Source organism: Jaculus jaculus, chromosome 6, assembly GCF_020740685.1.
Source record: "Jaculus jaculus isolate mJacJac1 chromosome 6, mJacJac1.mat.Y.cur, whole genome shotgun sequence".
NCBI lineage: Eukaryota > Metazoa > Chordata > Mammalia > Rodentia > Dipodidae > Jaculus > Jaculus jaculus.
The window spans coordinates 4,293,979-4,314,678 of record NC_059107.1 but is presented as its reverse complement, the minus strand read 5'-3'; the positions used below and the strand labels follow the sequence as shown (position 1 = coordinate 4,314,678).

At 52.8% G+C, this 20,700-nt stretch overlaps 1 protein-coding gene across 2 annotated transcripts in view; it reads left to right on the top strand.

The window, feature by feature from the left end:
* The window catches only part of Fstl4 (follistatin like 4), a 448,062-nt gene that overhangs the window by 332,747 nt on the left and 94,615 nt on the right, over positions 1-20,700 (top strand). For both annotated transcript variants that reach the window (XM_004666513.2, XM_045153541.1), the window contains exons 5-6: positions 2,409-2,602; positions 5,473-5,596. In XM_004666513.2, coding sequence (XP_004666570.2) covers positions 2,409-2,602; positions 5,473-5,596 — 318 coding nt within the window. The remainder of the gene's footprint in view (positions 1-2,408; positions 2,603-5,472; positions 5,597-20,700) is intronic.

Here is a 20,700-nt window from a genome sequence, read left to right as displayed (position 1 = left end):
CTGCACCTCCCCCCACACTCCACCCTCACAGCTTCTCTGTTTTCCAGTACCAGCTATCACTGGGGTGGGGGGGGCGGTGATGGAATATGGTAGGGCAAGACCACCCCTGTCCTTCCCCCACATAGCTTTGTGAAGAGGCAAAGGCCAGCAACCAGACGCGCCTTCTCTGGGTGGGGAAGTGGCCTCGCTAGGGGACCAGGCCCCTCCCCATAGTCAGCATGTGCGACCACAGAGCTGAAGGTCCCACAGACTCTTGGGAATGGATCTCCTGCCAGGCGAAAGAGGGACACAGACTGGGCTGCAGAATGGGAGAGAACCATTCTCACCAGAGCATGGCGACTCCCGGGGGAACAAATAGATTTGATTATATTGAACACAGCAATTGATTTTTCCCCCTAAATAAACATGCAGGAGGAAATAGTAACAGGCAGTTGTTTCTGATGGAAATCAATTGACCCCAAATTGGAAGAAATCTAGAAACACAAACAAGCGTGAGAGAAGTATTTGGACCACCCAGGTTTCTCCAGTGAGAGAGGAAAGGAACGAAAGAAACAGACCACAGGCCAGCCCCACCCCTTTCCCGCTGAGGAGCACCCCCTCCTCGGAGGCCACACAAATGTGGCTGCAGCAACAGAGTGGAACCTTCACATGTGGTCAACGACGAAACGGCAAACCACGCCTGTCCATATAATAGGAAATACTTGACAGTAACCAGGAGTGGAAACAGGTGTTACATGAGCGAGTCTTGTATACCCTAGACTGAGTGAGGGAACCCAGCCACGAAAGACCATATATTGCATGATATCATTTATATAGAATGTGCTAATTGGCCAACCTGTACAATCAGAAAGTTGCTTAGTTCCTGCCAGGGGTCTGGAGAGGGATGATCTGAGCAGCAATTGCTAGTAGTCAGGGGGTTACTTTTAGGGTTCTAATATCATAGTGGTGATTGTCATGTACCGCATACGAGAAACCACCACACTCCTTACATCAAAAGGATGAATCTTATAATGTGTGAATTATATCTCAATAAAAGCATGATAAAGGGCTGGAGTGATGGCTTAGTGGTTAAGGCGTTTGCCTGCAAAGCCAAAGGATTCTGGTTCAATTCTCCAGGACCCACGTAAGCCAGATGCACAAGGGGGTGCACACATCTGGAGTTGGTTTGCAGTGGCTGGAGGCCCTGGTGTGCCCATTCTCTCTCTCTCTCTTTCTTTCTCGCTCTCTCTCCCTCTTTCTCTCTCTTAAATAAATAAATAATTTTTAAGTGTGATAAAGCTAACAAGAAAATGAGGAACGGCAACTACTGTTTAATGAGCACTTGCAAGGTGCTGAGCTGGTGCAAAGCCCTTTTGTGTGTGTACGCTAATTATCCTCCCAACAGCTCCGCGTGGAATTCGCTGGGACGCCACTCCTCCCGTGAATGCACTGAGGACTCTTGTCCCCTTGTTACATAGTCAGATTCAAACAGTGGTCCCAAGCGCACGCCTGACAACTCAACTCTCCAGCCCTAGGCAGTTTCCTTGGCGCCTTCAACTGGCCTTGGAATTATGCGGAAGAGGCCCAGACCCGAGATAGTCCCCACCCAGCAGCCATTGGCCTCCTCTGTAGAATGGAGGGCAAGGAACCCGTGGCTGGGCTGCTTCCCAGGATTCCTCAAAGGCAGACTCAGGAAGCACTCTGTCCCCTGGGGAGGTAGGGAGGCAGGACCCGAGGGGCTGAGCTACTCCGTGACATTCCTGCATCCCCGGTGTGGAGTCTGTACCCTGTGGCCTGTCACCAGCAAGATAAACTATGTCATGTCACAGTGCATCACAGGCCTCATTTGCCAAGCACTGTGCCTCTCTGACGCTGTTGGGAAGGACGCCTAGGATAAAAGCTCTAAGAGTAATGGACTGTGTGCCGGGCTTCAGATCCTAACGCCTCCTTTTAGCTCTTCACCGTGGACTTGTGTGCACGTATTTGTTTTCAAGTAACCCAGCCCTGGAAGTGTACCTAATTACCTTAAGCAGGGCTTATTAGTCCTGTTAACTAAATCTATGAGGCCAAGCATTCAAAGGAAGCCTCTAAGATAGGATTAAGACCAAAAATAAATAAATAAATAAATAAAATTACAAAATGGAATCAGCTGGCTCTCCTAACACAACTGTGGGGCTAGCACCCTAAATTCTGCTAGAAGAATTCCCCCATCCCATCTGTCACTTGTTCGGGGTTCGGTTCATAATAGGTGCTCACGAAATATCAATGAGCGGCATGTGTGGGCAGGGGTATAGATGAGAGTCATCTGTTGCATCAGCAGCGAACACTCCACACAGGAAATGCCCACGGACTGCTTGTGGGTGAGCTGGATGAAGGAAGGAATGGACAGATGGCGTGCGTCACGGTAACACCCCTGTCTTCCCTTCCAGGTGGCACATGCACCATGGCTGGCTATGCCCGCCTCAAGAATGTCCTTCTAGCACTCCAGAGCCGCAGGCAGCCGCTCCAAAAGGGGGACAGCAGACAAGACCTCGCCTCCCAGAAGCGTCTCCTGGTGGAGTCTCTGTTTAAGGACTTGGATATGGACGGCAGCGGCCACCTCAGCAGCTCTGAACTGGCCCAGGTGGGTTAGCATTCAGGGACAATCAAACTCTAAAGGGATCTCATTTTCCCTCAGTGTGTATGGTGAAGAGATAAGGGAGACTCATGAGGGACAGTCACCAATGACTGTCCCTGTCACGGGTTGCCAAGTATTTTGGTCTATGCTTACAAACCAGCCTTGGAGCCCTCTCGGCTCACCAGCCAAGCCTCCCTTGCAGGGACAGCTGGCTAGCATTTTCGTCAAGAAAGCAGTCTTTTCCACTTTGAGCCCATCACTGTGCTGAGAAGGAAGGAGAGAGGGAAACGGTAAGTGCTTTGTTTCCAGCAAGCACCTTTGGCACTCCAACCCGAGGGTGCCCAAGGCCTCTGCCCGTGACTACACTGCCCTTGGCCATCCCAATGCCCAGCCGGCTTGCACACGGGAAGCCCTCCCAGGGACGCTGGTCTGGGGAAACCCGTGTTCACACCTAGCTTGCCTCCCACCCAAAGGACGCAGGTTCGAACGTAGCTCCAGTGCCTGCTCCAGCTTCAAGGCGGAGCAAGAGTACTCCGGGTCCGAAGCACAGAAGAGCAAGGAGCAGCACTGCCTCCCCTGGGGTCGCTGTCAGCACTAGCTGCAAGAAGGGACCTGCAGGGCCGCGATGTCAGGAAGCCTGACATGGGCCAGGGAGGCTGCGTTCCCGCCTCTGTTCTCTGCTCCGTTCCTAAGAGCTTCTGCCCAGCCCGGGAGCAGAGATGAGCCACGACATGGGCCCAGATTTCCCAGGCAGGGTGGTCCATGGAGGAAACTCTGCTGCAGAGACCACCGAGTGGTCCCCCAGAGGAGAGACGATGTGTCCCCACCTTTGACGTCAGCTTAAGACAATTGTAACCTCGGCACAGGGATGATATCCAGGTCGTTGGGCAGGATGGGGAGGGCGTGTCCAGGCATGCGCTAAGCTGGGTCCACTGTCTGTGCAGATGACCACAGCCGTTGTGAAGGGCGGTGGCTCAGGATGCAGACTTCAGAGCCAACTGGCCACAAGTCGAGGGCTCCTGCCGCCATTCCCAAGCTAGTGGGTCTTAGGCGACACCTCACTCCACCGACCTCCACTTCTCAGCCGTGAGCTTGGAAGGGTCCTCCTGAGGGCCAAAGGGGCTCAGCCTGAGACACAGGGCATTCTCAGAGGGGGCTAGTGGTCACTACTGTCATCGTCATCGTCTCTTTGTCATTGTTGTCCCCATTCCCCTTGCAGCACCCTCCCCAGTAAGGCCAGGAGTGCCATTGTCCCACTGCACAGATGTTTTCAAGTCCATGCTCCAAAGGACCAAGCAGCTGTCCCCGGGTGTTCAGGAGCCAGGACGCAGTGGGACTCAGTGAAACCCGGCCTCCACGGCAGCATATCACCACCCCATGGGCATTGACCCCCCAGCTCCGCTGAGACCAGAAGGGAGCCAGGCCAGGGACCCTCGTGTGACGAGTTGCTCTGGGAATGCCCAGGTCCTGTTAGCCACAGCCACCCGCAGGAACGCCCTCTACCTGCGATGCCCCACACCGCAGACTGGGCAAGCGCAGGAGCCCCTTGGCCTGAGCAGAGGCAGCTGTGGGCCCACCCAGCTCTCAGGAAGCCGTCAGGCAAACAGAACTTTCTTGGATCTGTGGCTCTAAGCCGGCAGAGATGGGGCCCAAGGCACTGGGAGCCATTAGCAAGTGTGGTAATTGGACTATGATTTCCTCTTTAAAATTTAATATATTTAAAGCCCAGCTCATAAATCTGCCAAGTGGAGCCCAGCTAACGCGGACCTTCCCTTGACACTGAATCAAAGGTGCGGTGGAGGGGGCATTGTTGGTCCTATGAAAATTTAATCAATTTCCAATACAGAAATAGACAAAGGGAAATTTCCATCTTCAGAAGATTGATCTCGGGTGCTACGGTTGGTCTCCCTTTTATCGAGCGCCCACTTGCTGGGTGAAGGGTCATTTTTTTAACATTATCACATTAAATTGCCTTTAATATAGCAGGCCAAACTAAGAATGTTAAGCAACGAGAAAATGCCTCTGCCCTTCCTCCCCCAAATAAAAATGACATCACTTCCTGTCTCCTGAGCTATCCTCCCAGCATCCTCCTTTCCAGACGTGGTTCTTAGCACTATGGCTTCTGTCCAGTTCCTAGAACTGCCGCTCGAATGACCTTTAGCATGGGGCTCGTCATGTGGGGGGCCAGGGCCTCTGTGTCCGGTGGGCCAGACCCTGACCAGAAAGAAGCCCAGAGTTCCCAACAGCCACGGTACATGAGGCGGCGTGTCTGTGGCCCCAGAAGAACATGGCTCGCAGTGTGAGCTCAGATCTGTCAGCAGACTTCAGAGGCCACTTTCTGGAGGCGTGGTTTGTTTAGCAGGCTCTCCTCTGGGAGTGACAAGGACTCCTTGAGTTACAGTGTGTTCACTACTGTTCTCGTGGCTGTGACAAAACACCTGACCTTAGGGGAAGTTGCAAGTCAGGGCTCTGAGCCTCAAGTTGCCTCATCTATAAAACAAGGGGTTCAGAGCTGGAGAGATGGCTCAGTGATTAAAAGCACTTGGTAGCAAAGCTTGACAGCCCAGGTTCAACTCCCCAGTACCCACATAAGGCCAGATGAACAAAGTGGCACATGAACCTGGAGTTCTTTTGCAGTGGCAAGAGACCCTGGTGCACCCATTTCCTCCGTCTCATTCTAATTCTCTCTCTCTTTGAAAATAAATAAATCAAATGAGGGGTTCAGACAAGGCAAAGCCAAAGACCAAAGAGCTCTGGGAACTCCCCAAGGCCTTCTGGGCTTCCCCAGAGTCCCCACTAGATCTGGGGCATCGTACGACAATGTCCATGACGCTGAACTCACCTGCGGTCCTGGCCTTGTCCTCCTCGCCTCACAGCACGTGCTGAAGGAGCGGGAGCTGGATGGGGACTTGCTGGGGTGCTCGCCAAGTGACCTCCTGCGATTTGATGACTATGACCGAGACAGCGCCGTGACCCTCCGTGAGTTCTACACAGCCTTCCGTAAGTGGGGCCCGGGCCCGGGGCTAAGGGCGCGGGAGCTTCTTTCCTCAGCTCTTCCTGCACCTCAGTGGACTCTTAGAAGCCAGGGCAGTCGAGATTGTTCTGTACAGTGTTAGCTACAAGAAGAGGGGCACACGGAGACAGGGGAGGCGGGGGGACTTGCTCAACATGTGCCTTTTGGGTAAAGGTTTTCCTCACTGGTGGAGGGACTGGGTGCTGTGGGTGGAGTAGGCTGAGAGATCAGTTGTCTGACTGCGTGTGGAAGGAACAGTTTTATAGCAATCCTCGGGCTGTGGCCCGGCCCCATTGGGGAGCCCCTCCTGGGAAGAGACCCTGCAAGTGGGGCTAGAGGCATGCTCAGGCAATGGCCTGGGGCAGCGGGCACAGGGCCCAAGTTCAGAAGAGGTGGCGGGATCCCTGGAGAAAGATAGCAAATGCTTCTGTGCAAACAAAAGAGGTGCTCTGTCACCCCGCTTTGGAGTCTCAAGTCTCTATCACACCTGGAGGAGATGTCCCAAGGTCCTATGACTTGACCCTGTGCTCATCTGCTGAGAGATTCCACCAGGCTAACCATAGATGGAACTGAGAGATATGAAAGCTAGCTCCAGAGAGGTCCGCCTGGCCAGCGCTGGGTGGGGCGGGGAGAGCAACAAGGTACTGGACCCACTCTGGAGACACAGGGGACAGTCTTGGCCCAAGAGACATGAAGGCGCCATACACTCCCGGCACCCACACACTCAGAGCAGGCTATGCACACCTCCTCAGCGAAGTGCCCTGAGTAAGATCCGCAAGAGAGGCGATAGACTCCCCCCTCCTCCAGGGACATGGAGCATCCTGTGGGACCCTGCCTCTCCCCAGCCCTGACTTGCAACTTGATCTTTTGGGAAGCTAGTCCTGCTTCGCGTTGACGTTCTTCTGAGCTATTGTTATTCCAAATATTCACAAGGCCTGAGAAGCAATTCTTGGGATTTGATAGCCATAAAAAGGGGGTGCTATTGGGCCAAATAGAAGAGGTTCTTAGATGACATAAGGGAGAGACATGCGTGATTCTTCCGTGAGAAGTGCTGAGCTGCTTGGTGTGGCTCCGCCGTGGGCTTTCCAGGTCACAGCTCTTAGTACAATGACACCACTGTTCACCCCTGATTACGGTGCTCCATAGTGTGTGTGTTACCTGGTGCACATGCATGCATATGTGGTGTATGCACATGTGTGTACACGTGCACTTGCCCCACGCACATGTGTGCAGAGGCCTGAGGAGAGTGTGGGGGTCCTTCTCTGTCACTCTTCTGCTTATTTCCCTGAGACAGAGTCTCTCAGTAAACCTAGACCTCCCCTCCCCCACCCAGTGTTCAGTTAGACTGGATCACTAGGAATCCCCAGTGATCCTCCTGTCTCCGCGTACCTCAGCACTAGGGTTATAGGCATGAGCTGTCATGGCTGGCTTTGTCCAGATGCTGGGGATCGAACTCTGGTCCTCATGTTTGCACAGCAAGCGCTCTTACCTGCTGAGCCATCTCTCCAGCCCTCAGGTTAGAAAGCTTTTCTTGATGTGCCGTGATGATGTTCGGTCCCTAACCGCCTTCTCCCTGCCCACAAGCAAGCCCTTTATCTGCTGGTGATAGTTCATGCTGAGGTATGAATGCAGCGCCTGCCTTGCGGACAAGGGGTGTGTTCCCAGAAACAAGTTGAAATTTTAGCAGGCCTGGAGCTTATTAGCATCTCCATAGGGTTGCCTCCTGAGAGCGGATTATTAAATGATCAGGAATTTTGCAAGCCCACAGTCAGTAGCTCCAAATCCTCTGTGGTGGGAATCTTCCCGCCACACACATCCGCACCTCCCGAAAGCTTCCCACAAGGAGGAGCTTGGCTTACTCCTCTCCAGAGCCCCGGGGGGCGTTAAGCCTAGACCCGCATGTCACTAGAGACCCTCTCCCCTGTCCTCATTGCCCATGGTGCCACTTGTCTCTCCATCCACTTCCCCTATACGGAGGTCCCTGGATGATTCTAGTCCTACAGAACAGGGGTGGGCCTCGCTGCATCATGGAGGAAGGAGTACGTCCTCTGGGGATGGTTCTCACGCATTCCAGAAGTGCTTCCAGAGCTTCAGCCTCTCCACGAAGGAAGGGAAAGGTTGGTGTATGTCAGGAACCAAAGCCCAGGTGAACGTCAGGAACTCAGGTGCTCCTCCGGGCACCATCCTCCTGTGGCACACGGTGGCATCGTGAAACAGGAGTGGTCCTGCTCATTTGGTTCCATGGCACCAGAGCAGCTTCTGTGGACTGAGTTCCTGGACCCAGGACCTGGAGGCAGACAGAAAGCTCTGGGCTTTGCTCATGGTGACAGGGAGGCCTTGTGGTTTGCCTAATGAAGGTCAATATGCCCATGAGCCACTGTGGGAAAGGGGCTGTGCCATGCACTCACCTCGAGCCTGGGGTCTCAGGCAGGGCATCACTGCCTTCGTTCCTGGATAATTATTCAAAAAGCTTTACAATCATCATTTTTTTTAAGCAAATTAGATTCTGCCATCATCTTGGACTTGATTTGAACCAGGCGGCCAAAGTATCCATCACAACCCAACCCAAATAATACATACACAAGAAAATGTAAACTCAAAGCCATTAAGGCAGCTGCAAAATGAATTAACCCAGCTATAAAGGCCTGACACACAGCCACCTGGAGCACCCAGGGATCAATGGTTTTGCCAAAGTCATAGGAACTCTAAGCTAAATTCCTAGAGCTGTAGGAATAGATTTATGACCGAATGAATTTTAAATAGGTAATTGAAATGAGACATATAGGTACCAGTTACTACCTAGCAAATCGATAGGTATTAAGGAAATCTCCCTAGAACCCAGAAAGTCGTATCTCAGACTTCTCAGCAACAACATTTCAAATTTAATTTTAACAGCTGGAGTTGATAGGCTGCCAGAGACGGAGAGTGGGGGTTCATTTTCTACTTTGGGAGCATGCTGGGGCGCAAGGCTGGGTGGGGGCTGCAGGGTGTCTCCGTCCTTACAGCCTTCTGAAGCAGACGTGGTCGTTATGCCGAAGGAGGGTCAGCTTGGGGTGCTTTCCCTGGAGAAGTGACTCGTCTTCATACACGTGGGCACAAGCCTCCTAAATCTCATCTCCCCATGAAGCTGGCTTGGTCCCCGCTCAGCCGACTTACACAGCTGGCTGAATTGGAGGCAAGGAATGCCATGCCCACTGGCCGCCCTGGTCAACTGAACTGGTTCATAATAGGGCAAGTGACCCTCCCCCACCTCTGCAGTAAAGGGGACATTGGACAAGTATGTTAGCCTGCAAAACCCGATTCAACTATCTCTGACCATCATGTGAAGTGAAGACTGGAGTCTCAGCCATCTCCATAGTGACAGGAGTGAGAGATGAAGGTGGCCTCCCCACCTGGCTCCATCTATCGACTCAACACTGTCTTCAAGTCGCTTTTGACATCCCAGATCAAAGACGGGCCTACGAGCTAAAGGCACAATGACCTCTCTGCATGCGTCCTCCACCCCCTCACCTCCCCCACGAGGAGCACAGCACCTGTCCCTGCTAAGGCAGACACCCAGGCTCCAGGATCAGTCGTGAGCACGATGCACACTCTTCACAGACAATTAATCTCAGAGTTGCTTTCCTAAAAGACTTCACAATTATGCATGTTTTTGCACTTTTCTGAATGCTCAGGTTGGGATCTTGTGGGGGGGGGGGACACATGTTGCTTAAATGAGGATTTTTTTTTCTCTTTAAATTCATTATAAGTTTCAGATACTTGTCCTTTTAATTAATCCTATGAGGGTAAGCCCAGCGAATGTGCGGATGCCATGAGCCCTCGGCACCTTGGCTGTAGGACGCATTTAACATGTGCCAGGCCTGGAACTACGAAACTCAGAGAAGTAGCCAAGCTGAGGGCACGCAAGCAGCCATCAGGCAGCAGAACCAGAACTGCTCTGCTGTCCTCCCTGTAAGAAACCCATGACGGGCAGCGGCTACCTAAGGGACACACCTCTGGCCAGCCTGCCCGGGACAGGGAAGGCACGCGTCAGCAAAGCTTCGGGAATTGGAAAGGAGACACTTGGGGGCGGCAAAGCAAGCCCGGTGAGGTGACCTTGAGGACTCGCAAGGACCAGACCCTGCCTGCAGAGCGCTTGCAGCCTGGGCAGAACGGCATCCAGGGACCCAAACAAGCTCCGCCACTGTCCACAGAGAGCTCCGCAAGGGACAGTAGAGCTGGGGCCTGTCGGGACAGGCACAGCAAGGGAGGCCGGGAGAACAGAGTTCAGAACTGGACATCAGTTCCTAGAAGACCTTCAGTGACAGTCACACTCACTTTTCTGTCCTCAGAGGTCTCAGCTCACTGCATTTTGAAGCCACTGGGAGACCTCTGGCAGGTGTCAGTGAAGGTCTCACCCCTGTGAGGACTAGAACGGGTAAGAATGGGTCTCCGCCATCCATGCATTCGGGTACGGAGGGAGACGCCATTTGCCCACCATCACCCCAGAGAGGGTTCAAGTCTGAGCCAGAGCTGACACTTGGTGGTGGTGCCCCCATGCCAACTGCCGCTAATGCTCCTCTTCCTCCTCCTCATCTTCCCTCTCCTCGTTCTTGGTCCTCCTCTCCTACTCCTCTTCCTCTCCTTCCCTTCCCTTTCTCCACCTGGAAGTCCCAACACAGCTACCTCTCCCCTCCTTCTGTGGCGAGCTCCTGCCAGCCGCGTGGTGCGGGCCGGCGCTTTCCAGCCCTTTCCTCAGCTGAGACTTCGAGCACTTTCCATTTTTTAAAGAGCCCAGCCGGAAGCTATCGATGGCCCCAGTGCAGAGCAATTGAATAGCAGAAAATGAACTAATTACAGGTTGTTATTGAAAATCTACTACACACAAATTGCAAAGAAAACTCATTAAAATATGATGCTTTGGTTTTTGGTGTTTTTTTTTTTTAAATCGTCCTCTTGGAGGGAGAGGCAGCAGTCGGCGGGCTGTACACCTTACCCGTGTCTGTCAAAGGGCTGCAGAGACGCCTCGTGTTCATGGGGTACACAGCCCAGCCTGGCTTTATGCGCCACGGAGAAACTCAGAATTTTGCGTGAAACAGGGGTTGCTGCATGGTAGTAAATACCTTTGATCAACTGCAGAGGAAACAAAGAATTTCATGACAGAAAGCTACAGTGAGAGCGATTGGAATGTCCGATTTCCCAGGAGAGCCGCGCGCTGGACGGTGCCTCTCCGCGTTCTTGCAAAGCTTCTGTGAGAACGTCAACATGCAACTCGGCATGAAGGCCACACTTCTGATTGCCAAGCGTGTCACCCCAGATCCAGGCACTGGGGACGCTTGGGGTGTGGGTGCTTAAGCCGATTCGTAGCCTGGATCTTGAAGAGGATCCCTACGTGCTCAAGACCATCTGTCCAGCTCTGAGCAAGAGTCCAGAAAGGAAATTTAGGCTTGCACAGGGGACGGGGCGCGGGCCTCCCCGCCCACTGCCTCCTTGGCCTCCCAGAAGCAGCCTTGTCTCAGGGGGGGATGTGTTGTGGGGGTTGGGGAGGCACCTAGTGGTGACCAGGGGTTCTGAGGTATGAGGAAACACACATGAGAGGTTGTCGTGGTTTGGGTGTGAAGTGGTCTCCAGGGGTTCATATGTTTGAGCACTTGGTCTTGTTTTGAAAGGTTGGGGAACCTTACAGAGATGAGGCCTCACCAGAGGAAATGGGGTACTAGAAATGGGGTACTAGAAATGGGGTGGAAGGGTTATGATCCAGCTCTGCTTCCTGATCCTTCCTGCTTCCCGAGGAGCTGTGGGCTGAGCAGGACCCCAGATCCCCCACCACACACACACACACACACACACACACACACACACACACACACACACACTCGTAGTTGGCTCCTCGTCCTATAGAGGCTGGCTGTCCACTTTTTGAAATATTTATAGCTAAACTCTCCACTGCCCCCCCACCCTACCTACCTGCCTGCCAGCCACCATCTGGAAAGAATTTGAAAGAGACCCAAGTGAAGGGCAGCACGGGCAGGAGGGAGAGCCCAGAGCAGTTGGTGGCTATGCTGATTTATAGCTCTGGGCCGTGGTGGCTTTGTGAAGGAAGGAGGAACTGCCAGTTAAATGGACCTAGGAGGAGGCGCCAGGGGCATCTGGCCATGTATGCTCCACCTGAGTCTTCATGCTCCATACCTGCGTCCCTTTGAAGTCAGGAGAGCTGATTGATCTTTCCTAGAGTGAAGGGCAGAGACCCAGGCCGAGCCCACGATCCCCGGCTCCCAGACCACACGCTGTCTATAAGCAGCCTCGGCCATGCCGCTGGGCAGATGAAATATTCATGGGCCCCAGAGTCTGGGCAGCTCCACTTTAAGTGGGTTACATTGGACTAGACCAACTCAACTAGCAAACCATGTCTCAGAAGGCTGAGGCCTTTGCTAACTCTGTGATGTCTGCAAGCAAAGTAGCTTCCCAGCTGCCCAAGGTGTAAGAAGTGGCCTTAGGTGGCCCTGGCTCAGGCCTCCACAGCCACACTGAGTGCATGAGGAGGGCCCACTTGATGCCTAGTCCCCGGAACTCCCAGGGGATCTGAAGCTGAGGACCCCCAGGTGAGTGGCCTGTAATCTGCTGACCCTTAGGTCTCTGCAGAGGGCAGTGAAAGAGCTCAGCACCATGGCTTCATTCACTGCGAGGAGCTGCTACATGTAACAGCACACTTGAAGCCCTCTGCTTTAAGCAAACGTCCTTATAAGGAAATGTCCTGTTGGGGTTCAAATGTGAGCTGTCCTCTAGAGGCCCACAGGTTGGACACGGTTGCCAGCTGGTGCACGGTTTGGGGAGGGTGTAGGATGTCTTGGAGGTGGGGCGCAGAAGAAGTGGGCCGTGGGGCAGGCCCAGAGGGTTGTAGGCCAGCCCTGCTCCCGCCCCACCCAGCTCTCTCACTTCCTGACCCACCAAGATGTGAACAACCAGCCGCACATCCTGCCACCACGCCTTCCCCACATGCGCTCTGTCTCCTCAGCCTACAAGCCAAAGCAGACCGGCCTTGAGTTGCTTTCTGTTAGGCATCTTGTCACAGCGATGAGGAAAGTAACCAGGGCGCGCTCCGAAGTGAAGCAGCAGAGGGTGATTTGCTATGGTGTATCCCAGCATGCCCAGCATCTGCTCCAGGCGAGCTCTGGGCTCGGCTCTGGGAGGAGGACAGCGATGGGACCAGCCTGGCCCTGTCACCTTGTCTACAAATTGCCTACCAAAGAAATGGTTCAGGGCCCACAGTGGGGAAGCCCACCCAGGATGGGCATCTGTGGTGTGGGCAGGGCGAGGCGCCGACACGCAGTACAGTGGTACCACAGCTCAGAGGCAGAGTGACGCTGGCTCCCAGCATGCTGCAGGGCCAGCTTCTGATGCCACATCATTAATTTCAGGTAATAACCCAACATTAATAGCTGATGCTAAGCTGTGCTAAGTGAATTCATTAATCCTTGCAACAACCTATGAGGAAGAAGCCATCATTATTCCTCACCACAGGCAAATCCCAGAGGTCCCATACGTTTGATGACTTGTCCTTGTCCCCCGGCCTGGAAGGCTGCACAGCAACGTTCGAACCCAGGAGTTCAGCTTTAAACCCAGGCTCTTGCCGTAAGAAGCCAGGCTGCCTCTCACATAGCTCCGGACAACTTTGTCCTAGGCATATGTCTCACAGGGCCCCCCTGACACCTCAGATTTGGCAAATGTTAGTCTCGCAAGGTGCCTGTGGCTGCAAAGGGGATCTGTCCAGATGAAGGGTGGACTGTTGATCCTGTGGTCCCAACACTGCCCACTCTCTCTGCTAGTATCCTTGGCCACAAGGGCCAGCTCAGCAGATGCACCTCCTGCCAGGCCCAGTCTAGGGCTGGGGTGATGGCTCAGTCACTAAAGAGCTTGCCTTGCAAGCAAGCAGACCCGAGTTCAATGTCCAGAACCCACATTTTAAAAAGGAGGGTACTGGAGAGATTGTTCAGAGGTTAAGATCCTTGCCTGCAAAGTACCCACGTAAGCCAGATGTTCAAGGTGGCACATGCATCTGGAGTTCATTTGCAGTGGCTAGAGATCCTGGGGTACCCATTCTCTATCTCTCTCCCTCTCTCTCTCTCTGCCTCCCAGCCTCCCTCTACCTACTTCTCTCTCTCTCAAATAAATACATAAAAATGAACAAAAAAAATTTTTTAAACACAAGAAGAAAATCCAGGTGTGGTGGGAGGAGCTTGTCACCACAGTGCCGGGGCTGCTGTCCAGCTAGTCCAGCATGTGGCAAGTCCCAGGCCAAGGAGAGAGCCTGCCTCAAGAAACAAAGTAAGGGCTGGGGAAGTGGCTTAGTGGTTAAAGCATTTGTCTGCGAAGCCTAAGGACCCTGGTTCAATTCCCGAGGAGCCACATAAGCCAGATACACAGGGGGCATGTGTGTCTGGAGTTGGATTGCAGTGGCTGGAAGCCCTGGCATGTTCATTCTCTCTTTCTCTCTCCCTTTTCCTCTCCCTCTCTCTCAAATAAATAAGTAAATAGTATTTTGAAAATAAATAAGTAAAATAAAATGAAAGGTAGAAGGTGCATGAGAAATGACACCAGAGGTGTCTTACGGCCTTCATGCACATGCACCTGCTCACACAGGAACATTCATACATACACCTGCTCACACAGGAACATTCATACATACACCTGCTCACACAGGAACATTCATACATACACCTGCTCACACAGGAACATTCATACATACACCTGCTCACACAGGAACATTCATACATACACCTGCTCACACAGGAACATTCATACATACACCTGCTCACACAGGAACGTTCATACATACACCTGCTCACACAGGAACATTCATACTTACACCTGCTCACACAGGAACATTCATCCTTGCACCTGCTCACACAGTTGCATTCATTCTTACACCTGCTCACACAGGAACGTTCATATATACACCTGCTCACACAGGAACATTCATACTTACACCTGCTCACACAGGAACATTCATACTTACACACATCAAATAAATAAACAAGTGGGCCCAGTCTAAAAGGTGCCCAGCCAGCAGTTCATAGGCAAAATGCAGCCCATGATGGCTATGCATGCAGTGCAACACAAAATCATAAGCTTCTTTAAAACATTGTAATATTTGCAATTGTTTGTAACTCAGTTGCACAGTTCTCAGGCCTGAACTTTGTTAATGACAATGTGATGCCATAGAGTTTCACGAAATAAACGTGTATGCCCTCAAAACCCATGGACTGCAGGTTAGACACCCCTCAAATGTGAGGCCCAAGATAATTTCTTTATTTTTATTTTTATTTATTTATTTATTTTGGTTTTTCGAGATAGGGTCTCACTCTAGCCTAGGCTGACAGGCTGACCTGGATTTCACTCTGTATTCTCCGGGTGGCCTTGAACTCATGGAGCTCCTCCTGCCTCTGCCTTCCTAGAGCTGGGATTAGAGGTGTGCGCCACCACGCCCAGCAGATAATTTCTTCTTTGTTCATTGTTGTTTACAGAGGCCAACAGGTTAGACAACCTCTGTCCTGCCCCGTAAAGTCTGTGAGGAACAAGAGCAGGGCTTGGGGACTGGATCCCAGGTGGGCCAGGGCCAGGGTGTCAAGTATGCCCCGGGTTCCGTGCATGCAGCCCTGGACGTCTGTGTGCTGCGAGTCGACAGGGCACTGGGCCTGGCGGGTACCCAGGAGTCATGTTAGGAAACAGGCGGCGGGAAGCTGTGGACAGTGACGGTGCTGAGAAGTAAGAAAACCAAGGCACAGGGACATTAAGTAACTTGCTACCTGAGACCAGCACACCAGGGATTTGGAATAACGCATGCAGAGCCCCTATCTGCATGTCTGAAGAGGCCACGTGGCACCCAGGAGTCTCCACATTGGCTTCAGGAACATACTTACCCCTGATCATGCCACTGGCATCCTGAGGTTTGTGCACGCTGTCTCAGCCTAGTTGAATCTTCCTTTTCGTTCCTTAATCAGGAACAGACCGGGTCTTCCTCTGGCTGTCAGACATGTTGTAAAACTCAATTAATATGCATTAGCAAAATGCTTTCCAGGGTGGAATACAACATGTTAGTGCAAAATCGGTTTTTGGAGATACTATTTTGGCATGAAAAATCAACTCGTTGACTCATGTGGAGAGCCCTTTTCCATCAAAAGGCCTTGATGGACTGGGCCCTTGGGCACAGCCTCTGGTCTGGAGAGCAGCCTGATACAGAGTCCAGCGTGTCCCACAGGGCAGCTTGGGAGCCCCCCCCCCCTGCAGAGCTCACGCCAGAGCTTGCCCGGTGCCCCCGTCACTCCCACCTCCTGGAGGCAGCACCAAGCCATTCACTTTGGGTCACAGAGGTTCTGGTTCCGTGGGCTTCCAGACACAAGTCCCCACGCCAGTGGACTTCAGCCACAGTGCAGCTCACAGATGAGCAGGGAACCCCACAGAGTGGAGCATTAGGCACGACAAAATTTAAATATCGCAGTTCAAGTACCATCTCCTCCAGAAAGGACCATCTAAACTGGGTGCTGGGAGGAGCAATGTTACCCTGCAGTCACTGGGGAAGACACACTCCAGCCATTTGGTGAGACTGGGTTTGCTGTCTGGGGTGGATGAGCTCAGTGGAATAGTGCCACCCACATTCAGGGTAGGTTTTCCCACCTCTGGAAACACTCTCATAATTCCATAAGGATTCTAAATCCAGTCCATTTGACACTGAGGGTTAACCAACACAATGGCCATAACCCAGGCATTGGGCATCATGATGACGAGATGAAGTCAGATTCTAGAAAGCTCTTAAAGGGACCGGTAACATTAAATTCCATGGCCTGTACATGGGTAAGAAGAAAATGATGTCATGAAGGGAAAGTGATGTCATACATTAAATAGTTGGTCTGTTGATTGTGGGTCTCAGTGGGGGTGACGAGATAATGGAATATGAACATCAGAACTATAAACCAGGGTACATGGAGGATGCAGGTACACACACACGGGAACACCCGCACACACATGCAAACACCTGCGCACACGGGAATTCTCGCGCACTGAGGGATGCCTAAGATCAGAGTTTTCAGGCTGCCGCTGTCTCTGTGGGCAGTGCACAGACTCCAGGATACGGCCGTGGGCGTGAGAGTCCCGGATGTAAGGAGCTGGCAGAGCCAGGAACATGGTTGCGTAAGTCACCGAGCATTAACACAGGTGGGGTGGCAGAGAGACCACCCTTGGCCACACAGTTTGCAGTCATGGCAACGGGGTGGGAGCTAACCGAGCAAGTAGATGACTGTGTCACTGTAACAAAGTGCAGCTTGAGGGGAGGAGAGATTTGTCTTGGCTCATGGTTTTAGGGGTCTTAGTCCAAGGTCAGTGGCTCCGTGTTTTGGGCTTGTGGGGAGGCAGAGCGCTGCGGTGGGCCGGGAAGCCCAGCAAGTGACAGGCAAGCGGGGCCAGGGCAAGACATCCTCCGAAACACCCCTCCGGGACCCGCTTCCTCCAGCCAGGCCCCACCCTTCATGTCCCATCATCTCCCAACAACCCATTCAGATCTTGAATTTGTTAGTGTATAAGCCCACTGAGACATCAAAACTAATAATAAAGAAAACAAGGAAGGGCTGGAGAGCTGGCTTAGCAGTTAAGGCACGTGCCTACAAACCTAAATGACCTAGGTTCAATTCCCCAGGACCCACATAAACCAGAAGCACAAGGAGGCGCATGCGTCTGGACTTTGTTTTCAGTGGCTCGAAGCCCTGGTGTGCCCGTTCTCTCTGTTTCTCTCCCTCTCTCAAATAAATAAATAACAAAACATTTAAAAAGAAAACAAGTAGGAGAAACTAAAACCAAGGGCCTCCCATGCTAGCATCTTGGACACTTACATAGTGACCTTCCAACACAGATAAATTGGATGTAACATTTGGTCCCTGCCCTTGAAAAGTTATTGTCTGCTAACGGACAATAAGATACCCGCGAAGACAAGGCCAAACATTCACAAGGCGGTCACCAGAAGGAGCTCGCGGGAGCTGAGGGGAGGTGCAACGCAGCCGAGCAGCGATGGAGAGGGAGCCGGGCGTGGTGGCGCGCGCCTTTAATCCCAGCACTCGGGGCGGGGGGGGGCAGAGGTAGGGGGACCGCCATGAGTTCGAGGCCACCCTGAGACTCCATAGTGAATTCCAGGTCAGCCTGGGCTAGAGCAAGACCCTACCTAGAAAAACCAAAAGAGAGAGAGAGAGATGGAGAGGGAGTGGGTGTGGGAAAGGCAGCCCAGCAGGGAAGAACCACTGTGCAGAAGTGCGGGTGGGAGGCCGGGGGCCACGCAGCCTGGCCAGTTCACACCTGAGTCATGAACAGGTATGAGAGCAGCAGATGGCGGTAGATGGGAGCTTTGGATCCAGAGCAGGGCCTGTGTCCATCAGAAAGGCAAACTGCAATCACAGAGAACCTACCGTCTCAGGGCAGGCCACGGTACTGACTTCGCCATTTATTCATGTAGGAGAGGTTGACCAAGTGTGGCGTGTGCCGGGGCCTCTTGCCACGGCCAGTGAACTCTGGGTGAAAGAGCTACTCTGTGCATCTGGCTTTATGGGAGTGCTGGGGAATTGAACCTGGGTCAACAGATGTTGCAGAGAAGCTCCTTTAACCACTGAGCCATCTCCCCAGCCCCATTGATGATGGTGTCTAGTTTGTGGCCACACAGGGACCCAAGTATCTTCAGGTTTGTGGCCTGAGAGTCTTTTATTGGACCCCGCTGCAGTCAGGATCGCATTGCTGGCAGAAAACACTCAGCCAAAAGCAGCTTGTGGGGGGAAAAAAGGTTTATTTTGGCTTACAAACTCAAGGGGAAGCTCCACAATGTTAGGGGAAAATGATGGCATGAGCAGAGGGTGGACATCACCCCCTGGCCAACATCAGGTGGTCAACAGCAACAGGAGAGTGTGCCAAACACTGGCAAGAGGAAGCTGGCTATAATACCCATAAGCCCGCCCCCAACACTACACTGCCTCCAGGAGGCGCCAATTCCCAAATCTCCATCAGCTGGGGACCTAGCATTCAGAACACCTGGGTTTATGGGGGACACCTGAGTCAAACCACTACACACCCCTCACATCTGGGCAGAACACGCCAAGACAGAAGATCTGGTAAGAGAGTCTGGCTCCCGACCAGCACTTGCACACAGTTCTGGGGACACAGGCACTTGGCCCGAGCTTAGTCACGTGGCCACACTTGACTGCACAGGAGGCGGGAAATGTGGTCCAGCCATACCTGCTGTAGGCAAGAGACTCAAGCCAGGCCATAGCGTTGGGGACGTGTCAAGGGAGCCAGGAAGCAGGCAGGATGTGATCAGAGGTAAGGATAGACTGAGCGGCCCCCCAGCAGGACTAAGGCTGGAGGACTCAGGATGTAGTTGAGGACCTGCACCCACAGGCCAGCGAGGGTGACAACTGTGCAGGTAGAGTCGAGACACTCAAGGAAGAGGCTGAAAAGCAAAAGGTTATTCTCCGTGTTCCTGGTTCCTAGGGACGCCGCAGGCATAAGGTCACTGAGAGGCAGAGTCAGGCCACAAGAAGACAAAGCGGCTGGAGGGCCATGACAGTCCTTCCCAGCCCGCAGCCTGGTCTGGGGGCGCAGGTACAAAGAACCTATTTTAATTTTCTGCTCGGGTCCCCACATGACAAAGGAGAAATATCACCCAACATTATTATCTCTCAGAAAATACTCTCTGGAACTATAAAAAGGGAAATACAGTGGAGCCCCACCACGAAGGCCCCCCTAAATCAACAGCTTCTGAATTACCACGGTGGTACTCTAATTCCTCCGGATGAAAGCATTAAAGATGACAAGGTCCCTTTAAATCAAACTCCTTGGGAGTTGCTGGAAAGAGACAGTGGGCTTTTTTTTTTCCTAGTGTGGATTTTTTTTTGTCTCTTTTCACCTTGTAATAAAAGATAAATCATAACTCGCGGGGGCGGGCTGTGCTGAGCACAGTGCGAACATGGATTTTCTGAAAATGAAGGTGTTTTGTTAATGGGAATTATCCCATCCTGGGAACGGGGGAGTGACAAAGGATGAGTTTGCTACTTAACCTCACACTTCTTTTTTTAAAAAAAAAAAAAAACTCTAGGCTGGCCCCAGGCTGGCCGTGGATCCACTGGGATGAATCTGGGAGTCTCAGGGCACCCCAGGGGCTGGAGCTTGCCTGGGTCTTCCTGAAGGGGCTGCCCAAGCCAAGCCTGCCACACTGAGTTCAAGGGCAGCAGTTCTCATGGCAAAGCCCCCCCCTCAGTAGACTCTGGGGTGGGAGGGGTGGGAAAGGCGGAAGAGGGGAAGAAACATGAAATTGGTCTGAGCTAAGGCAGCATGGCCCCCGAGGGCCAGCCTCTCCTCTCTACGGTCCTCCATGCCCCAGGCCAAATCTGCAGGTCTAGACTATGACCGTTGAGAGCTGCATACCTAGAGGCGGGTCAGAGAGGGGTTCCAGACTTGGGTCTGGCATGGAAGCTCTGCTGGCTGACGTAGTGTCCCTGCTGTGTGTAGCCCTGCCTCCCAAACAGCAAAGCCTCTTGAAAGACTCAACTCTCAGCTGCCCCGCGGCCCCCAGCCCAACTCTCCCCTCTGGCCCATCCCTGCCCCAGCCATCTCCCACCACACACCTATACAGACGAGGAAGGTAAGACTTACAGAGGGCACAGCCAACAGACAGCGGGGTGCTTGTGCCATTTGACCTAACTGCAGCCCTGGCCCCCCTCTGACCTGGCGTAAGACACTCCTTCACCCCCGCCCACTGGCCACCTCTCTTCCATCTCTGTAGCGATCCCCCTCCACTGCCTCCCCCCCCCCCCCGGACACTTTCTCTGTAGAGGACCATGATGCAAAGATTTTAGAGCTTGAGAGTTACACGGTCTCCATCACAACTATTCAACATATCTTGCTATATAGCAAGAAGCACCATGGACTATGCAAAAATGTACGAGTGTGCCCGTGACCTCCCAGTGCCTGACACTACCTGCACAAGGCCATCGTAAGAGGAGGAAAAGACCATGACATCAAGATAAAAGAGAGACTGACTGATGGAGATGGGGAGGGGATATGATGGAGAGTGGAATTTCAA